General features: G+C 40.7%; 1 protein-coding gene across 18 annotated transcripts in view; it reads right to left on the reverse strand.

Annotated features, from left to right (window-relative positions):
• Nucleotides 1-4,319: 4,319 nt before the first annotated feature.
• The window catches only part of SPEF2 (sperm flagellar 2), a 198,141-nt gene continuing 181,490 nt past the window's right edge, over nt 4,320-20,970 (reverse strand). For 14 of the 18 annotated variants that reach the window (XM_054684412.2, XM_016953431.4, XM_054684411.2 and 11 more), the window contains 4 exons: nt 18,744-18,923; nt 11,941-12,186; nt 11,641-11,763; nt 10,858-11,255 (listed from right to left, as the gene is read on the reverse strand). In XM_054684412.2, the coding sequence (XP_054540387.1) occupies nt 11,163-11,255; nt 11,641-11,763; nt 11,941-12,186; nt 18,744-18,923 (642 nt within the window). In that variant the 3' untranslated portion in view covers nt 10,858-11,162. Of the gene's footprint in view, nt 4,463-10,857; nt 11,256-11,640; nt 11,764-11,940; nt 12,187-18,743; nt 20,254-20,970 lie in introns of those variants that run through there. The other 4 variants (XR_010157254.1, XM_009449294.5, XM_024356634.3 and 1 more) reach the window with 2 other exon arrangements.

The following is a 20,970-nucleotide window of genomic DNA, read 5'->3' on the forward strand; positions in this document are numbered from 1 at the left end:
AATCCAAGGGAGAATAAAATTTTAAAAACGAGGCAGTGATGAATAGGATACAAATATGGAGATAAATTGCTACCGTGTTTGTTTATTGAAAGGCCATTTAGGACATTTCTGAGGTAAGTTTCAGTGGATTAGTAAGGAGAAAGCAAGATATTTTACAGGTTAAAAGATTGGCTGCAAAGCAGAAAAATAATAGATAAAAATTAGTAAAATTAAAAAGCTGGTTATTTGAAAAGATGAATAAAATTGATTAATCTCTAGCCAAAGTGACCAAGAAAAAAGATGAAAAACGTCTATCAGGAATAAAAGGAGGTCATCATTACAGAACCTACCAATGTTAAAATAGTAAGGGAATATTATAAATTTTTTGCCAATAAATTTAGGAACTTAGATGTAAAGGACAAATTCCTTGAAAGACACCATATCTCACCCAAGAAGAAATAGATAATAATCCTATAGCTATTAAATAAATTGAATTAGTAATTAAAATTCTTCCAACAAAGAAAACTCTGGTTCAGGAGGCTTTATTGGAAATACTTAAGGAAGAAAAACTAATTCTACATAAACTCTTCTATAAAATAGAATGAATGCATACTAACTTATTTATGATGCCAGAATTAACCTTCTATGAACACCAAGTATATTATAAGAAAATAAAACTATAGACCAATATCTCTCCCAAACCCAGACCAAAAAATTCTCAAGAAAATATACATATGTAACAAACATGCACGTTGTGCACATGTACCCTAGAACTTAAAGTATAACAAAAAATATATTAAAAAAATAAATTAAAAAAAGGAAAATATTAGTAAATCAAATCCATTTTTGTACAAAAAGTGTAATACATTCCTGGAATGCAAGACTGGTTCATCACTCAAAATTAAACAAAATAATTTCCCATATCAATATTCTAAAAAAGAGAAGGCATATGATAACTTTTTAGATGCAGAAAATAATTATCTGACAAAATTGAATATCCGTTCATAAAAATAACTGTCAGGTGGTAAAGTAGGAGGAATGAGGGCAAATTATTATTTTAAGAAGTCTGACAGTAAAAGAAAACAGAGAGAGAAAGAGAGAAAAGTAACTCTAGGCATAATTAGAGCAGTGTTATGGGAAGGAGATTTCCCCCATATCTTTGAGTCTTGAACAGGTTTATATGCTGAGGGGAAGTGGCCAGAGGAGAGAGACCAAAAAAAGAAAATATTGGAAATAATGATGGACTAGAGTTTTAGAGGTTGGGGAGGGATTAGGACCTATAGCATGATAGGAGCAAACAGACTTTAAGAGGTTTGGTACTCTGGGACTGAAGGGAAGGATGAGAGAATAAGTATGGATGCAGAGGTTACATGAAGCAGCAAAGCTGGGCACTGTTAGAGGTAAGAGGAAAAGTGAAAAGGCTCACATTGGACATTCTTACAGCTCTCAGAGATTCCCATCTCGAAGGGAGGCAATGTGGTGTGGAGGAAAGAGCATGGGCTTTGGCATTGGTCTCTACTGGAGTTGAATCACAGCTCTGCCTGAGCCTAGTTGGGCAATCCTGTGCAAGTCACCTAACCTCTATGATACTCTGTGTCCTCACCTGTAAAGGGGAAAGTAATAGCAAACCCAGAGCATTATTACAAGGACAAAATAAGAAAATTATGCAGGCAACATAGCACACCTCATAACCCATAGCAAATGCTCAGTACATGCTATTCTCATTTCTGTTGCCTTTATAAAGAAAATAGAGGTGGGACCAACATTGTGGGAAATAAAAAAGACATTTGGATCAGAGCTTGTGGGAAATGCAGTGAGATGTTTACTAAAGACGTGTGAAAATAAGTGAGTAGTAGCAAGGTCAGATAAGATTGCGGTTATGTGTTAAATAGATCATGCTATGATAAGCAAATAGGGGTAGGAGATAAACGTGCAAACAGTGGAAGAAGTGAGAGAGACTCTGGCTCATGCCCAGTCACCATACCTGCTTCATTCTGATGATGATTAAGAGACTCTGATCTGGCAAAGACTGACCAAGAGACCCTTTGTGTGCTGGTTGCCATCCCACTGCTTACAGGAGTTAATGAGCCTCAAAAGAAAGATTCTACAATTTTCCTATTTAACAACATTGTGCCACAAAATTATTATGGGAATGCTGCTTGCTCTGCTTCAGTGTTTTTCTATTGCAATGTATTGTTGCCTTGTCTCATTCAGTTCTTAATGAAATGTGGATTCACTTACTGCCTATGTCCTTATGATATTTTATTGATTTGAACTCTGTTTTCAGATATTCTTCTCCTCCCTTCTCTAGAATTACTAGAATTACCCTGTTGGTTCACATGTGAATCAGCCAAATTGAAATTTTGTAATCTCAGGTAGGGCTTCTTCTCCATCTCCCAAGCACACGACTGGGTCAGTATCCTCCATTAGCTTGAAGACAAGTGCTCTTGGAGTAGAGCTTCAAGTGAACTTTAGCCCACAAGAAGCAAAATTAGGAAATGTGTCTCTTTGTAGAATTAGAATTAGAATTCCCATTAACAATAAGAATTGTCTTGGGCTGCTCATTGACTTAGTGATCAATTTAAATGTGATTGTCCCACATATTTTGCACAAATGTATCAACATAACATAAAGCTGCTATGGTTTTTAGTCTTAGGTTCTGGGGCACAGCAACAAAGCAAATACACAAAACTCTGACCTCACAGAACTTACAACTGACTGGAGTGATAGATGAGAGAGTAAATATACTGTAGTTTGTTAGATGTTGATAAGGGCGATGGGAAAAAAAAATAAGAGTGGGGGTAAGATGTGGTGAGTTGCTTCTATTTTGTATGAGGTAGTAAGAGAAGGCTTTATTGATAAAGTGACATTTGAGCAGAGACCCGGAGGAATCTGTGGGACAAATAATGCAGAGATGTGGGAGGAAAATCATTCTAAGCAGAGAGAATAGCAAGCACAAAGGCCCTGCGGCAGGAGTGTACCCGGTGGGTTCTAAGATGTGCAAGGTAGTTTTGTCACTTAAGCAGTGAGAAAGGGGAGAACAGTAGATGGGGTCAAAGAGGCAGGGAGGGTAAGATCAAGATGGGACTTGGGCTGGATTCTGGGTGACATAGGACATAGAGGGTTGGAGCAGAAGTGTGACATGGCCTGACTTGCATTATAAAAGGCTCCCTCTGGCTGCTGTGCTTAAAAACAGCCTGTGGGGGGAGCAAGAACAGAAACAGGATCACTGGTTACCCGGATACTGCAGTAATCCAGGCAAGAGATGGTGAAGGCTTGGACCAGACTTCCTGCGACAAAGGAGTAAAGAAGATCACATTCTAGATGCATTTTCAGGGTCTATCCTACTTGATGTGCTGATAGGCTGGAGGTGGGATATGAGAGAAAGAGGCAACTCAAGGATGACTTCAAGTTCTCTGGTCTGAACAGCAGGAGGACACAGTTGCCTAAAGTGAAGGAGGACTTAGAGGAGCAGGTTTGCGGAAGAGGAAAATCAGAAATTGACCTCGGACACGCTGAGTTTGAGATGACTATTAGCCATCCATGTGGAAAATGCGGGGCCATTAAGACAGAGAAGTCTGGATTTTGGACGAAGGTGGGAATAGAAATTTCAGTGTTGGGAGCCTCTGTAATACCCATGAAGTCATGGAAATCGATGAATCATCCAGGGCTTGACTGCAGATGGAGAAGGCTGATTCCTGGGGCCCTCCTAACTCAGAGGTTGAGCAGAAGAGGAGGATTCAGCCAATGAGACCCACAGGGGTTATCATAGAAGCAGCCCAGCCACCAAGAATACATCATCATTCTTGAAACAGTTTATTGATAAGTGTCATTGAATTTGAGTCACCAACTTATCAAGCGAAAAGATGAAATTGTACATCTATCTATGAAGGAAATATATTCTATTAAGAAATAATTATGAATAGATGATGGGAACAAAGCTTTACTAGCAGTTCAATAATGCAGCCTTCTTCTTGGCTATTGAAATAAACCTGGAAATTTTACTGCATATGGAGAAAGAACTGTAAGATGTACCTAGAAGCACTGTGCGGATGTGGAGTTTTGGGGAAATTTTCACTATATCTGCCTAATGTAGATACCTTTCATAGGGAGTTTTCATGACTTATTTTTGAACATCTTGTTTTGGGGCCTTCCATTTTCAGAATCACTTCAAAATGCATTCCTGCTTACTTTGGATTTTTACTTTGGATTTTTTTCTCTCTTTATTATGAAATATTCTCCAAGTTAAGGAAGGTTCCATTTTCAATGCCGATAATGAACTGGTAGGGTTCATTTCTATACTTAAAATGGTAACATATATGACAAACACGATGGTCACATTTAATTTTTGGAAGATTTATTGCAGAATTAAAAAAATCACACTCTTTTGTCTTCATTTCTTTTCCTCTGTATGTCTTGAAGGTGATCTCTCTCCATCACTTCCTTGTACATGTTCACTCCTTTGGAGAATTATTTTAATATCCTAAGACAAAAGATTCAAAGAGAAGTTACAAATACTAATAAAGGATGATCAATACTATACTATACAAATACTAATAAATGATCACATAGTACATGGCAACCATTAAACAGTTTTTATTTCTTTTTTTCCACTGAGCAAATTTCTCCATTTAGTTTTAATCCCACCCTGATACTTACTACTTGTATGTTTGGAAAATTATCTAAGATCTTGGACTCTCAGTTTCCACGCCTAATAATGGAGTTGTCATATTAGGTTAATTAACATTTGTAAAAGCAGTTACACAGAACCTGGCATATAATGAATGGGCAAGTTAAAAGATTGTTTCCTTATGAATGAACAAAAAAACCAGTATTCACCCTCTATGAAAGTAAATGCTAATGCTAAATTAATCATGTCTATAGATTTGTAGAATTTTAAAACAAAAGATTACTTTCCTGAAATTGTCTCATTCTTTCATTGAAAAAACATCAGGGAAAGAATGACCTGTTTTACATTTGCTATACAGCTATCTTACATCTTAAATCACAGATATTTTTCAAAATATGTTTAAACTATTATCACAATGTAGAAGGAGTACCAACATGTGAAAAATACAGAATTGCATTTAGGTAGCTTTTAGGTTTTTTTTTTTATTTCACAATTTTAGAGAAGTATTTTAACAATATAAGTTCCTTTTCCTCAGAGCTGAGTTTCAAAGGCTTCAATTTGACTGTGATCATTTTAGTTGAGAAGACATGAGTTTGTTCACCATCTGTGCTGACCCTTGCCAATTGACATATGCACTGCTTCTATCAGTCACTGCGAGGAATCATAGTGAATCATTTTCTTTAGAGATCTTGTTCCTTGAAAACACAGATCTCCTAAAGCCAAAGGTCAATGCTAAGTGAACCAAGTGGAAAAGAAAAGCTGCTCCCCATTGACTTTTCTAGTCTTACCCAGTATAATTCTTCCATTTATTATTTATTTTTTTTTAGAAATAGAGTTTCGCTCTGTCACCCAGGCTGCAGTGCTGTGGCATGACCATAGCTCACTGCAGCCTCAATCTCCAAGGCTCAAGAAATACTCCCACCTCAGTTTTCTAAGTAGCTGGGACTACAGGCACATGTCACCATGTCCAGCTAATTTTAAAATTTTTTGTAGAGAGGAGTCTTGCTCTGTTGACCAGGTTTCTCTCAAACACCTGGCCTCAAGCAATCCTCCCACCTCAGCCTCCCAAAGTGCTGGGATTACAGATGGCAACCACTGTGCCCAGCCCACTACAATTCCTAATAACATGTCTTCTTTATATAGTATGTTTATAATAACTAATGTCATTTTAATATTATCAAAAGTTAATTTGAGGATTAAGGAATAAGCTAACTTGTGATTATCTGACACTCCATAGCAAGGGGAAAATGATAAGCTCCAGATATATTTAAACCAGTCTTAGCTAAATTTATAGCTGAAATCAGGGACCACAATTTTCAGTAGCAGTGAATGGAGAAGAGCCTGTGAAAGCCAGAAAATGTTTGACACTGGTGCTTTGAAAACACAAAGCACTGAAGCAGCTATCATATTTTGTTATAAAGATAAAGGAGAAGCTTAGAGAATATTTTAAAGTCAGGTGCCTTGAAGACAAGAGGGATGAAAGTCTCCTTCAGTTCGCACTTATAATTATAGGTATGTTATCCTAATGTAATTGGGTCCTGATTCATTTGTTTATAAGATATTTTCTGGTGATATTCTAATGTTAACATTAAAAGATTTCTTGCTATCTCCCATTGAATATAAACCTCAATTATAAGGTAATATGCTTGATTTACATATTTGTTTTAAAGAATGTATAATAATTGAGCCTGCGTTCATCACAAGAAACTAAAGTTATTAAGTTTTTAGAGAAAATTGTTTATTCATTTACATTTATAAATGTATATTTATCACAGGAAATTGACTTTGTTCACCAACAACCCAGTTCCAATATCCTCACTGATCTTCTTATATTTATACAAATCATTTTCTTAATAATTTAGGAGCATTATTTGAAAATAACATTTTGTACAAGGCCTATGAAAGTGGAAATTAAATAAGTGACTTTAGCTGAATGCCTATAATGTCCAACGCAAAATCTGGAACTTCCACATAGGTATGGACCAGAGGCTTCCTGGGACTTCAGTTTGGACCCTTTATCATCATGGCACTGCACCAGTAAAAGTCCTTCTTTTTTTCCAAAGACAAGACATGTGTGTTCAAGAGATTAGATGCCAGCTCACTAGTCCATCCACATATAATTGCACATGATTCAGAATTATTTCTTGTGCACGGTAACTACTACAGACCAGCAGTAGTAGAAGTAGGTTGGTGCAAAAGTAATTGTGGTTCTTTGCCATCAAAAGTAATGGGAGGCCAGGTGCGGTGGCTCATGCCTGTAATCCCAGCACTTTGGGAGGCCAAGGTGGGCGGATCACAAGGTCAGGGGATTGAGACCATCCTGGCTAACACATTGAAAACCCATCTCTAATAAAAAAAATATGGAGAAATTAGTCAGGCGTGGTGGCAGGCACCTGTAGTCCCAGCTACTCGGGAGGCTGAGGCAGGAGAATGGCGTGAACCCGGGAGGCGCAGCTTGCAGTGAGCCAAGATTGCACCACTGAATCCAGCAATCCAACCCTCCAGCCTGGGCAACAGAGCGAGACTCCGTCTCAAAAAAAAAAAAAAAAAAAAAAAAAGTAATGGCAAAAACTGCAACTACTTTTGCACGAACCTAATAGTAGTAGTAGTAGTAGTATCTCACATATATTGAGTGCTTTCTATCTTCCAGGAACTGAGTTAAGCACTTTATATGTATTATCTCCTTTAATTTGTACAAACCCCACCCCCCCCACCATGAGGTGACTATGATAATTGGCCCTATTTTACAGATGCAGACACCAAGGCACTTTGAGGTCACTTGCCTAAGGCCACACACTTCATAGGTATGAACCCAGTCAGTGCAGCTCCAGAGCCCACTCTCATAACCGAAAGCCAGTACACCTTAAATGCATTATTACAATTATGCATACTTATTTTTTTCAAATATGTATCTTAAAATGTTGTCACTTCTAAACAAGAACCTTGTAAACATAAAGCTGTTAGGCAACAACCTTCACTTCCCACTGTTTATAATAGCAAACAACATTTTAACCTGAAAAACCACACTCTAGCTTTTGCTCTTCTTATCTTGAAAGATCTTCAGATGACATCACTGTGGTTGAAGTGTATTATAAAAATGTGATCTATTTACTTGTACATGGATACCTGAAGCAAAAAATGACAGGACGAGTGCAGTGGTTTGAGTCTTCAAAGATTCTTTTCTCTCCATCCCTTCATTTCTTTTGTTTTTATTTTATTTTATTTTATTTTATTTTTTTTAGCAAAAATGAGAATAGAACACCTTACTGGAAAGGGACCCTTTTTCACTGTAAATATTAGAATGTAGACTTTTCAGGACACAGGCACAACTCTTCTTGATGGACCATCATACAAATGAGTCCCCCGGGTGGTAGTTTACTGGCCTCTAATTAGATTCCTTGGTGGAGTGACCAGGAAGAGGTGTGGAGGACTTGAGGAGGGAGAGTTAAAGTAGATGACTCAGGTATATCTTAGAGAAGCATTCTGGCAATGAACTAACTCACTAACTAACTCTCTGCTATGAGAATGCCAGGTGCTACAGGTATTGTGAGACTGGTTAACAGAAGACAGTCACCCTGCTGCTGGGTGGCTTTCAGCCAGAGGGGTACTGTGCATCAAGGAAGGCTTGGCAAATGTGCAGGCAGAGGTGGTTTTGGAGATCAGTATGTCAGGATGTTCCTGGAATACAGGGGGTAGGGCCTGAAATGTTAGGTATTCTGCCACACTTGGGACAGTTATCCTCAAAGAGGAACTGTGCTGCTCCAAATGCCAATAGTACTTCAGTTAACATTGCTAGTTGCTGACACTCCTTCAGAAGTGAGGGGAATGTATAACTTAAAAGGAGTCCTCCAGCACTTTGGGAGGCTGAGGCGGGTGGATTGCCTGAGGTCAGGAGTTCGAGACCAGCCTGGCCAACATAGTGAAGCCCCATCTCTACTAAAAATACAAAAAATTAGCTGGGCGTGGTGGCAGGCACCTGTCATCCCAGCTACTCAGGAGGCTGAGGCAGGAGAATCGTGTGAACCCAGGAGGTGGAGGTTGCAGTGAGCCCAGATCATGCCACTGCACTCCAGCCTGGGCAACAAGAGCAAAACTCTGTCTCAAAAAAATAAAGCAGGGGGAGTCTTATGGATGACAGGTTTCCCGGGAAGTCAGAACACCTATTCGGAAAGGCTAACTCTTGAAGGCAGCCATCTGTTGGCCATTTTCTTTTCTCAAGCAAATTGTCAAATAGAATCTTCTTTGCAAGTTCATCATATTTAATCACTCTGCTCAGAGTGAAGATATTTTCAAGTCATACTGATTTTGTGGGAGTTTTCTTTCCAGTATGAGAGGAAATAATTGTGGCATCATTTTTATGCTCCTACTTGTAATCAGCAATATAAAATAAGTCCTATTTTACATAATTCCAAAGGATTTTGCAAATTATTTTACTGGTTCAATGTAAGAGAGCTGTTCCCTGATATGTGGAGCAGGGAATGTAAGCTAAAATGCAGTCTAGAGAGATGGGCCTATGGAATCCATGTGGTGCAGGATGACATTATGGCACAATATCCCCAAGGAATGCTTGGGGATGAAGAATTTAATATCATATCATGCTCTGCTCAGCAGCCTGTTTATTCTCTCTTGCTTTTCAAATGGAATCCACATTTCCCTTTGTGACATCTGGGTTCTTCGCAATCTGGCCTGATCTGACCAATTTAATGGGATCATTTTATACCTTTCCCAGGCTATTCATGGGGTGGGGCTCCTGCAGTCCTTCTTCCATGCCTTCCCCAAACCTTGCCTTCACCCAGGACTCTGCTGCCTCCCTACTCCAACAGCAAAATCCATGTAGACGTCCCTTTCCCTCTCTCCACTTTCCCAAACCCTGGCCATCGTTCAAGACCTAGCTTATTCCTTCTTGGGCAGACTCCCTCCACACTTCCAGCACAAAAATGTCAAGTACTGAATTCCTATAATTCTGCACTTGGTTGGTTTAACTTATATCACTTTCTTGCAATTCCTGCATGTAAAAATTATCTTGCAAAAAGGAGTTAAATTTTTTTAGAGCAGTGACCAAATTATGTACTCAATTTTCTCTCTCCTATGGAAGCTTATACTACGGGTCTCAGTAGTAGGTGATCAGTATTGAATAGTACCCCTAACAGCCATCATTTCTGTAGCACTTCCCCTGTGTCAGATACCATGCCAAGTGCTTTACATGCATGACCTCACTTAATCCTCACCACCACCCTTTGAATATGAATGTCTCATCCCCATTTAACAGACGAGAAAGCCAGGATTAAGAGAAAGTTAAGGTCAGGGAGTTACTGAGGGGTAGACCTGAGATTCAGTCCCATGACCTGATTCCAGAGCCTGTGTTCTTAAATGCTGTAATCATATTTCACTACTGCATAGGCTTTCTGTCTAAACAGCTGCTAGCTTGTTTTATATATATATATATGTAAACCCAATTTTTTTTACACATATATGTAAAAAAATATGTATATGTTACATACATATATATGTATATATATTGGGTTTTACATATATATACATATATACATATACATATATATACATATATACATATACAAATATATATATGTAAAACCCAATAGCAAAGACTTGGAACCAACCCAAATGTCCATCTATGATATATACACTGGATTAAGAAAATGTGGCACATATGCACCATGGAATACTATGCAGCCATATAAAAGGATGAGTTCATGTCCTTCATAGGGACATGGATGAAGCTGGAAACCATCATTCTCAGCAAACTATCACAAGGACAGAAAACCAAATACCGCATGTTCTCACTGATAGGTGGGAATTGAACAATGAGAACCCTTGGACACAGGAAGGTGAACATCACACACTGGGGCCTGTCGTGGGGTCGGGGGAGGGGAGAGGGATAGCATTAGGAGATACACCTAGTGTAAATGACGAGTTAATGGGTACAGCACACCAACATGGCACATGTATACTTATGTAACAAACCTGCACGTTGTGCACATGTACCCTAGAACTTAAAGTATAATAAAAAAAAAAGAAATCAACTTCAGTTATACTAATACAGGCAATAAAATTAATTTTAATATTAATTAATAATTTAATATTTAAAAGGATCAGCAATTTAGAACAAAAACATCTACACAGGAAGATATTTAAGTCTGAATAGTTTCATTTGTGGGTATAGGAAGAAAACTGCAAAATGTAACTTGTTATCATTGAGAAGTCAAGATACACAATCTACATTCTACCAAAGTGAAAGTGCTTTTATTTTCAACTCAGCAAACACTTTGTAGTTCAATACACAACTCACAGGAGTCAAACAGGGAGACTTCATGTTAAACTCGTATCTGAGAGGGATGTAGTGGTACAGTATGAAAGGGGGTTGGTGTCAGCCTCTGCCCTCCTTAGTCCCTGCTGTTAAAGGCCTGGGACTCGCCATAGTGGATGCACATTTAGCATGTGTGGTCCAGACCTGCTTGGTGGTTATGTGATTTCTGAGTTGCAGTTCTTCCTTTCTTCTGATGGGTTTGTCCAGTTTCTCTGGGGTTTGTCCTTAGTTTCTCCATCTTGCACACTGTTTTCCTGATGGAAGTGGTGCCCAACCTTTTGCACACACTATCATTTCCACTACATAGATGATGTGTACCTTGCGTGATTAGAGTACAATGAATATGTCAGCACTTGGCTGGAGATCATGGTCTTGGTTAGTTCTCTTTGGCAGGAGGAATCTTATTCTCCAAACCCTTCAATCACAGGCTAGGGTCATTACATGACTACAATGACAATCCTAACACTGTCACCCACCCAGCTTTAACTACCACCTATCAACTGTGCCTGAGCTTGCTGCCCTTTGGGTATTTCAGGCTGACCTTTCTGGCCTGATGTGATTACCAGCTTAGCTTCTCCAGATTCTGGCCTGGCCTGGCAGAGTCCAGCTTCTTTCTCTTCCATGCCAGCTCACATTTAGAAACATCCTAGCATGTCCTGAACCGGAGCCCAACCAAATTAGAGCACTTTGGGGTAATACTCACAGGAAACTTATAGTCTGAATAATTTGAAATCAGGTCTTGAATAAAAGGATGCTTCAAGAGAACAGCGACTTCAATTGGCTCCAGGTTCTTGGCACCTAGGTCTTGAAATGTTTTTATGAAGCCCTTTAAGGAAGAAAAAAATGAAGTTAATCAACCTCACAATCCAGTAGATGTTAAAAAAAATGGTTGTATTTACTAAAGAGATTCTGTATCATTTCATACAATGATATATTTTGAGAGCAATTCCATAAAAATATGCTCAGAATTGAGGCCAACTTTTTTCAAAATAATTTAACCAACCTCTGCATAAATGTTCTCTATCTTTAGGTGGCTGGCAAATCTGTTGGAGTCCTGTGCTTCACTTCCCCCTTTGAACACTTTGAGTAGTGTTTCCATGGACATCTTTTCATTGTTTGCATTTTCAGGGATTTCTTCATCCTTCTGTTCCCTTTTCTCCCTGTCGTCTTTTAATTTCCTTTCTTCTCTTGCAGCATTTCCCTCAGGTTCAGGAAATTCCTCAGCTGGACCTGCATCAGTTGAGGAGGTCTGCAAAGTTAAATGAAGAGAACATGAAGTTAAATTGAAGTTTTTTTCCACCAATGGAGACTTTTGGAATATACCAATTTCATAATCACACACTTTTCATGAATGACAGAGCCTACCACAAACTAGCTAACCAGTCTAGAGGAGAATATGCTAGCTGCCTTGAAAATTACAATGTTAAAATTCAAGACCAGTTTTACTTGTAGTGTATAGAAGCTTGTATAGTGTGGGGTGTGTCCTACACAACTTCATACATTCTTGGGCTGACTACCCTGCCAGGTACTTGTACCCCTGTATATAGATATAGATATACACATGTATATAGATTTTAAACAAGATTTGCTTTTGAAATTGAATGCAATTGAGAGGCTAAGGCAAGTCAATTGCTCTAGTTTGACTGATTCTAAGAGCTTCAGAAACATTTCTTTGGACACTGGAGGATATCCCAACTAAACACTCAGAAGGCAAAATAGAAAACAAATCCAGTGTACAAAATCAGGTTGGGATTTTTACTGCTGCTCTTTGAAATTTGCCCAAAAGCCATGAACTCAGGCACTCATGAGTATGGTGAAGAGTAAATTGTTTTGATTTCTTATGTATCAAAAGCCTGAATGTATATATTCTTCTTATGTATCCTATCATTGACCCAGTAGTTACAGAACTAGGAATTGATCCTGAAGAAATATTCATTTGCCCAAATACTTTTGTATATGGCTGTTCATTCAGTGTTACAGCAAAAATAGAAAACCTAAGATTCCAAAAAATGGGGGAATGGTAAAATAAACTCTATTTCTGCAATGTAATATTACATTGCCATGAAAAATGATGGTTTAGCAGAATTCTTAATAACACAAGAAAACACTCATGATAGAATAAGTGCAAAAAGCAAGCAGAAAACAAAGTAATACATGCAGTAGGATAGTTTGCTTATGTATCTATTCTACTGATGAAAATGGAAAGCAGACACAGTAAAGAGTTAACAGTGGTGACTTCTGGATAGCGGAATAGACAATTTCCTTTGCTTTGTGCTTCTTACATTCTTTATAGTAAATTTGTGTGTATATGTGTCTGCATACATGTGTGTATGTATGTATGTTTCAATATTTGATAATTTGCCAAGAAAGAAAGGAGCATTTTGGCATTTTTGGCTGGCCAGATGTCACAGAACATCTGAGATCTGATCTCCTTTATTCCAAGGAAGAAAAAAAATGCTAATTTAGGAGGGTGCCAATGCTGTAAATATTCAATTCAGTAGAAGTATCAAGTCTATAGATTGTGCAACCTCTTTCTAAATAGTCATGTAAATCTCAGGTATAGAAGGATTATGATGCAGCATAAAATTAAGCCTCTGGTAGTCATATGTCCCTATAAGGAATTTGGAGGGACAGTGGGCAGTGTAATGAAGGCAGGTTACATTTGCTATAGCTCTGTATGGTCACTTTGCCTTAGTTGGGTCTCTATATCCATTGTTAAGTTGGGAATTTAAGCTTGAAAAAAGAAAGAGAGAAAAAAAGACAGAGGGAATGCTCTAACAGGTGAAGATTTTGGAATCAAATATACATATTTATATAATTTTCCTCCAGGCTTTTGTCCACTTTAAACATTTGGAAATGCTACATGGCAGAAATGTAAAATCAGCTTTAGTATTTCCACCCAGGAATCTTGGGGATTATTGCATTGGCTACCCATCAATAATTTTCCAGGGCAATGAAACAGTTAGTGTAGTGAAATGAACATAGTTGTGATGTAAAACATCTTTCTGAGTGAGTCCAGGATGAATAAATTTCTATTCAGAGTGTAGCATAGGTTCTGTGTACCCAAGATAAACATAGAACCTGTAGGCAAGCAAACAACTAGCTGCTTAGATGAGCAGATGATACCAAAATTAAGCAAAGAAGGAACCCGGGCTCTCTGTAACTATTTCCATAATTAGGGGGAGAAACTTACTTTCCAAAGTCCTGATGTAAGCATAATGGAATAAATGATTTTTTTAAAAATTTAAGAGGTAGCAATGTAAACATTTGAAATGTCAGAGTGGATAATCCTTAATTTATTAGTGTCAGAGGACGCTTTTTACATGTTTGCTATTTTTGCTCTCTAGGGGGTTGGTATAGAATAGGCTTAGTGGCTCAGTGGGAAGGGAAGGAAGGGAGAGAGACTGAGATCGAACTGAAGAAGTTGGCATGGTCCTGCAGAGAGGGAAACGTGTGCAAGAGGAGGTGGTTCTCTCCAACAGAGTCTCTGAAAGCCGGTGATGTTGAATGTGGGTACAGGAACAAAACCAGTGAGGCCAATTTGGAGAAAAGCCAGTACTTTTGAATGAGCAATTATCAGTGGTATCAAAGCTCTACAAAAGTCACATTATTATCTAAGCAGGGGAACAGATTGTGGTGCTGTCAAGCACTATGTCACACTTGGCTAACTCTCAGGACTCCCAACAAATGTGTCCCCAGAGTGCTACCTGTGTGTCTTCCTGACCATGCATTTCTATCATTCAGTCAGCTCAGTCCCACATCTCAGATGGCAGCACAGAGGTCTGGTCTTGGATTAATGTGGGCAAAGCCTCAAAGAGCAGAAGAGCATAGAAATGTATGTGTTTTCTACCCCAGGGCCTCAAATGCTCCTTGCCAAGATGTTTTTACAAGACTTTTGCAATGTGAGAGATTCAAGCTCACAATTTACTAACCCCACGCCACACAGGTGGCAGAACGAACCATTTTCCCAAATGTCATTTATTTAAAGATCCACCTAGACTAGGGCATTACTGATGAATGCCTCGCTTTTAAGTTTCTTTTAAATTACCCAAGAAGCTGTGGCTTTAAACAGAAGGCCTGAGCCGCATTGAATAAAATCAGCATGAATAGCAGAAATAGAGTAAAGAAGAATGAAATGCTGGGGAGATTTCCAGTTGTTTGTGGGGAAAGCAAAAGCAGAGATCTGACTGAATGGCTTGGGAGTGAATATGAATCTGCTGGAGGTGTTATTTCTGAGCATTATGGCTTCCTGGGACAGGGTTGCCCAGGAAACTGGAACATAGTGGAAATGGCACAGAAATGGAGTGCCACAGTTGGAGACAGTGGGAGGAGGAGTGAGTGAGAATGAAGAAGGTGAGTGGCTTCTGTGTTCCAAGTGCTCCTAGGGTTCACTCCAAGTCAGGAACAGGCCTGTGTGTGAGAGAGAGCCCTGTGTTCCATCCCAGGCTCCACCTCCCACCCACTAGCTTAATCTCTGCAGCGCAGTGTTCTTGGTTCAGTTCCTCCACAGTGTCCTTGGATTTTAAAGGAGCTCTTGAGAGCAGCACTCAAGGAGAGCTGCTTCCCGGGTAGGAACACTAGCACACAGTGAATGCAGCACTCAGGGATGGAAGGCATTAAGCGTCTTCCTGTGCTAGCTAGCCTGGCTGCCAGCCTCAGGAGACAGCTGTCTGTTGCTATGGCAACAGCTCTAGCACAGGCTTCCTTTTTCCTGGCCTTTCCTGCTCATCTCAGCCTCCTGGATTCCGCTGTTGCCTCTGCCTGCCTGCAATGTCTGCTTTCCTCCTCTCTACCATGGAGACTAAATTCCATTCATTTCACTGTCCCTCTCTTCCTTCTTCAGTTCTTTCCTGGCCATGTTCACAAATACTAATCAAGCACTGGCTATGTGGCAGCTACTTCAGAGGACATGAAGATGGGTAACAAGGTGTCCCAAACTCAAGGCAGGAACCATTTAGCAGTAGAAATAGATAAGTGGTCCCCTGCCTGAAGGCCTAGGTCTCCTTACTTCCCTCCTTTGCTGTCTATAGTCTCTCCTCAACACAGAGAGATCCTGACTTAGTGAAGCCAGGTGACTGCACCCTTCCAATGACTTCTCATCCTGCATGGAGTTAAAGCTAAGGTCCCTGCAGTGGACCTCAGGGTCCTCTCCCTCTCACTTCCCTTCCCTGTTACTCTCCTTCAGCCTGGTCCTCTCCAGCTCTGCTGGCTAGCCCTAGTTCTCAGAGCACACCAGTTATGGCTGCTTTTGCACTCACTGTTGTTCTCACTTCAAGTGCTCATGCCCCAGGGACCTGCAAGGCTCTCCCCCTCACCTTCTCTGGGCCTCTGTTTGTATGTCTCTTCGCAGAGAGGGCTTTTCTGGCCACCCTAATGAACATTGCAACCCCTCTTCCAATGCCTGTATTTTCCCCCTGCATTCTTTTTTTTTTCCATAGAATTTATCACCATTCGATGTAGTCTCTGTTTTGATTATTTGTTTATTGCCTGTCTTCCTCCTGCCTGGAATAATTTTTGTTCACTGCCATACCCCCGAATCGAGAGTGGTCCCCAGCACACGTAGGTGCTCAATAAATGTTTGTGGAAGCGTGAATGTGTGTGTGTGAATGTGCTCCGCCCTGCCAGGGAAGTTCTGGTTATAACCTGGGCCTTGCTGCGAGAGTGCTCAGTGTTGTCAGGGGATGCTTCGTGAAAGATGTGGCATTGTTGTAGCCCTTGGATAATGGTGAGGCCTCGGATCCTTTGAGATGAGATGAAGAGTATGCCAGGTGGAGAGAGTAACGAGAGTAAAGACAGAGAGGCAGGAAAGGAGAGGGCATCCACACCTCTTCTGGCTGGCAAGGCCTCACGTTAATCTGCCTTTTATTCCATGCTCCCCCCCTGTTTGGGGCATCATTCATTCTTTTCTGTATGAATGAGGCCAATTAGAGTCCCTTCAGGAGAGCAAGTTTGGCTTCTTTTGTGTTCCTCACGGGACCATGCAAAAAGCATAATTTACAAAGTGAATGAACTAATTAATTGATCTATCAATGAATGCAATGTTTACTGAGCTCTGTACCAGGCCTTGCCTCAACTTCAGGGATGCAGAACAAAACAGATGCCTCCTCCCCACCAAACTCCTGGTCCACAGGGTGCTTAGAGTCTAGAGAGAAGCAGATCTCAAGGAAGTCATTGCCAGGTGAGGAGTATCTTGTAGGGGAAGCAGGGTGCACCATGGGAACATATAGCAGCGGGTCTGACATCATTTGAGGTGAGGCAAGACAGACATTAATGAGACCTCACAGCATGCTGTGATCTGGGCTTAGATCATAGATCCAGAGTTAGTTTAGGGAACTCCCATCTACAGAGAGATACAGAAACATCCCTGGGAAAGTGGCAAATGCAGTGCCCGTGAATGCACATCATACCTAACTCCTCACTTATTTGGGAATTTTTTTTTTTTTTTGAGATGGAGTCTTGCTTTGTCACCGAGGCTGGAGAGCAGTGGTGCGATCTTGGCTCACTGCAACCTCTGCCTCCCAGGTTCAAGTAATTCTCCAGTCTCAGTCTCCTGAGTAGCTGGGACTACAGGCACACACCACCACACCCAACTAATTGTATTTTCAGTAGAGATGGGGTTTCACCATATTGGTCAGGCTGGTCTAGAACTCCTGACCTCAGGTGAGCCACCTGCGTTGGCCTCCAAAAGTGCTGGGATTACAGGTGGGAGCCACCACACCCAGCCCCTTATTTGGGAAACTCTTAAACTGGGCTTCTACTGTCAAAGAAGGCAGAATTCTTGAATGGAAATACACACTCCAGGCTGAACTTTCTGCCACTGTGTGTTGAACCAGTTTTTACAGCACACTGGTTTGAAGAGTTGTTAGCTCATTAGATATGTATCTGGCCTCACTCTGGCTCTAGTGGAATGGGAAGGAGATCTTTCTGTCCACATGCTCAGGGCCAAACTTTAGGGTGGCAATTAAGAGTTTATCTCTTCCCTCCCATGAATGCAGTTACAGGAACCTCCCATTCCTTTCAGACTATTCTACTTTAACAAGTATGTGTGAAAAGGATGGAAGTGTGTCTGGAACATCTGAGGAGTCTCGACTGGGCAGCAATCTTTTCCCCTCTGTTTCTACAAAGGAAAAACAGAACCAAGCATCCCATCAGATGGAGCCACTGCTCCAGCCCCCAAACAACAGAACCAAAAGCCATGCCAAGAACAAACGGGCACCTAGGAAGCACGTTACCTAGCACCCTGTTGGAGATTATCCCATCCCAAAAGCCAGGGAATGCCAATGCCTGAGAGATCTCAAGGGGAAGGTGAGGTGGCATCTTAATCAGATATTAAGCTTCTTTGTCCTTGGACACAGGTGATATGAAATGCAGGTTTCCAGTGGCCGGGCTTTGGTCTGAAACACTACCAAGCCACATATATGTGGTGTGCATGTAGACCTGAACTTGTTTCATCTACAGTTTCTATATAGAATCCCAAATGGATTGGGTTGATACCCATTTCTGTTTCATTTATCAGGATCAGCACTCATGCCAAATAAAGGCCATCCTTTACAGAGTAAAGTTTGATTCCACCAAGACACTTTGAATAAATCTTGATTTTACTACAAAAATGTTTGATAGCAATTGGGTCCCCAGGTCTTAATCCAATTGAGTAAGGCTTTGTTGAAGACCTAGTATGTGTAAAGCATCATATTACACACCTAGGAAAATACGGAGATGAAAAGAATAGAGTACTTGTTGTCAGTTTAGGATCTTCAGGCATCCCCTCTAGACTCTATAGTTAGTCTATTTCTGGAATGCAATTACCTTTTCTGCACTTGGAATGGAAGCTTTGACTTGTTGGAAGACATGAGTTCCAACAGCCACACTGAGGGCCCTGTAGGCTCCTTCCACGGTGTCTGGGTGGCAAGCAAAGTAAAGCAGCATCTGTGTGTAGTCAAGCTGGGGTGGATCCTTCTTATAGTCAGCAAATAGCCTAAAGAAAAACTGCACACAAAAAGAATTCCAAAGATAAAATGGGTGCACTCTCATAGTCAGTATTTAGTCATGGCAATGAAGAATCCCCCCAGGAGCTTTGGAATAAGGTTGCCTTCTGAGGATTGAATTAGTAAAGCTAACATATAATGAATGGTATGAACTGAATAATGTTAAGAAAAAAAGCAGTAAAAGTGGGGCCCTGAAATATTGTAAAAGAAATAATGTGCTAATTAATGCTACTAACATATTTAGGAAATACTGTACTAATTAAGGGTAGTGGGGGACTGCACATTAAATAGGAAAAGAGAGCCACAAGCACAAGGACCCATCTATCTGTCCTCAGCATTCTCTGGACAAACTAGGCCCTGGTCCTAAATATGAGGCTTCTGGTCCATCGGTCTCTGTGGGGAGTGAAAGGAGGGAAAGAAAATGATGCCTAAAGCCACTGGGATTCTAGCCATTAAAAAGTCTTTAAACTGGTTCACCTGCTCTGGACTTCATACTCAAGCTACTGACCCTAGTTGACTTCACATCCAGGCAGAGAGTATACTAAACACCAAATATCAAATCAGCAATTTTCTCACTCTGAATGCCTGAGCTGACATTGACACAGGGTCTTGTGCATTTGGCAGCATGAGGAGTTAGTGCCTGGGAGTCAAATATCCTCTGGGGCCCTCCAAAGCAGAGGCCCAAGCCCTGGAATACATAGGCCACACCCAGGCACATAAGCAGCCCTGTCTGGGGAGACTGCTACCTTCTAGCTTTTCTCAAATGTATATTTATGACCTGGAGAACCTTTTTAAAATGTGAATTCTGGTTAAGTATATGGTGCTGGACCTTCTAAGGTTCTGCCTGTCTAGCAAGGTTCCAGGTACTTTTAATGTTGCTGGTTCTGGCTCATACTTTGAGAAGCAAGTTCCTAGAGTCAGAGGGTATTTCCTCTATGTTATTTGTTACCAAAAACCCTTACAACTATGAACAGGTTTAACTAGGCATAAATGAAGATAACAGGTGGGAAAATAATTTCTGATATTTGGAAAATCCAACAAAAATTTAAATAATGTCTCAAAGAAATGAGAGCGGCCAGGCGTGGTGGCTCATGTCTGTAATCCCAGCACTTTGGGTGGCCAAGACGGGCAGATTACTCCAACTCCAACAGAGTTGGAGACCACTCTGGCCAACATAGCAAAACCCCATCTCTACTAAAAGTACAAAAATTAGCCGGGTCTGGTGGCGGGCGCCTGTAATCCCAGCTGCTCGAGAGGCTGAGGCAGGAGAATTGCTTGAACCCGGGAGGTGGAGGTTGCAGTGAGCTGAGATCGTGCTACTGCACTCCAGCCTGAAAAAAAAGAAGAAGATAAAAGAATAAATAAAATAAGTAAACTATGTAGTGATTATGAAAACACAGAAAAAAGAGCAGGTCAAGGAAAGGGGAATTGAGAGTGAAGAATGAAGAGGGTGCTAGACAGCAAGATTGAGATGAAGTTTGACCAATGACGTGGAGGAGGGCAGGGAGTTAGCTGGGGAAGACATCCAGGGGAAGAGCATGACAGACAAAGGGGCTGCTGAGGCTGAACTCCCAAGGTGGGGGCAGGCCTTGCGTGTTTGATCAACAATGAGCAGGTCAGTGTGGCTGAGCAGAATTGGCAAAGGGAGGATGGCAGGAGGTGAAATGAAAGAGGCAACAGGGTCAGAATACACAAGGCCTGGTTGGACACGTAAGGATTTGGGCCTTTCCTCTGAGTAAAACACAGAGCCACAGAAGTTTTGAGCGGGAGATGCTGTGATTTGATCTGCAAGCTGGGTGAAGACAAAGCATAATCAGGGAGACCTATCACGAGGCCGTTGCAATCATCTAGGTGAAGCTGATTGTGGCTTGTTCCAGGTGATGGCAATAGGGCTGGGAAGAAGTGGTCTCATTCGGGATTTATGCATTTTGAAGATAGAACTCTCAGGATTTCCTAAGGTATTGGATGTGGAGTTTGAGAGAAGAGAGGAACTGGGGATGACTCCTGGGTTTTTGACCTGAGCAACTGGAAGGATAGGGTTGCCATTG

This window comes from Pan troglodytes, chromosome 4 (assembly GCF_028858775.2).
Source record: "Pan troglodytes isolate AG18354 chromosome 4, NHGRI_mPanTro3-v2.0_pri, whole genome shotgun sequence".
Classification (NCBI taxonomy): domain Eukaryota; kingdom Metazoa; phylum Chordata; class Mammalia; order Primates; family Hominidae; genus Pan; species Pan troglodytes.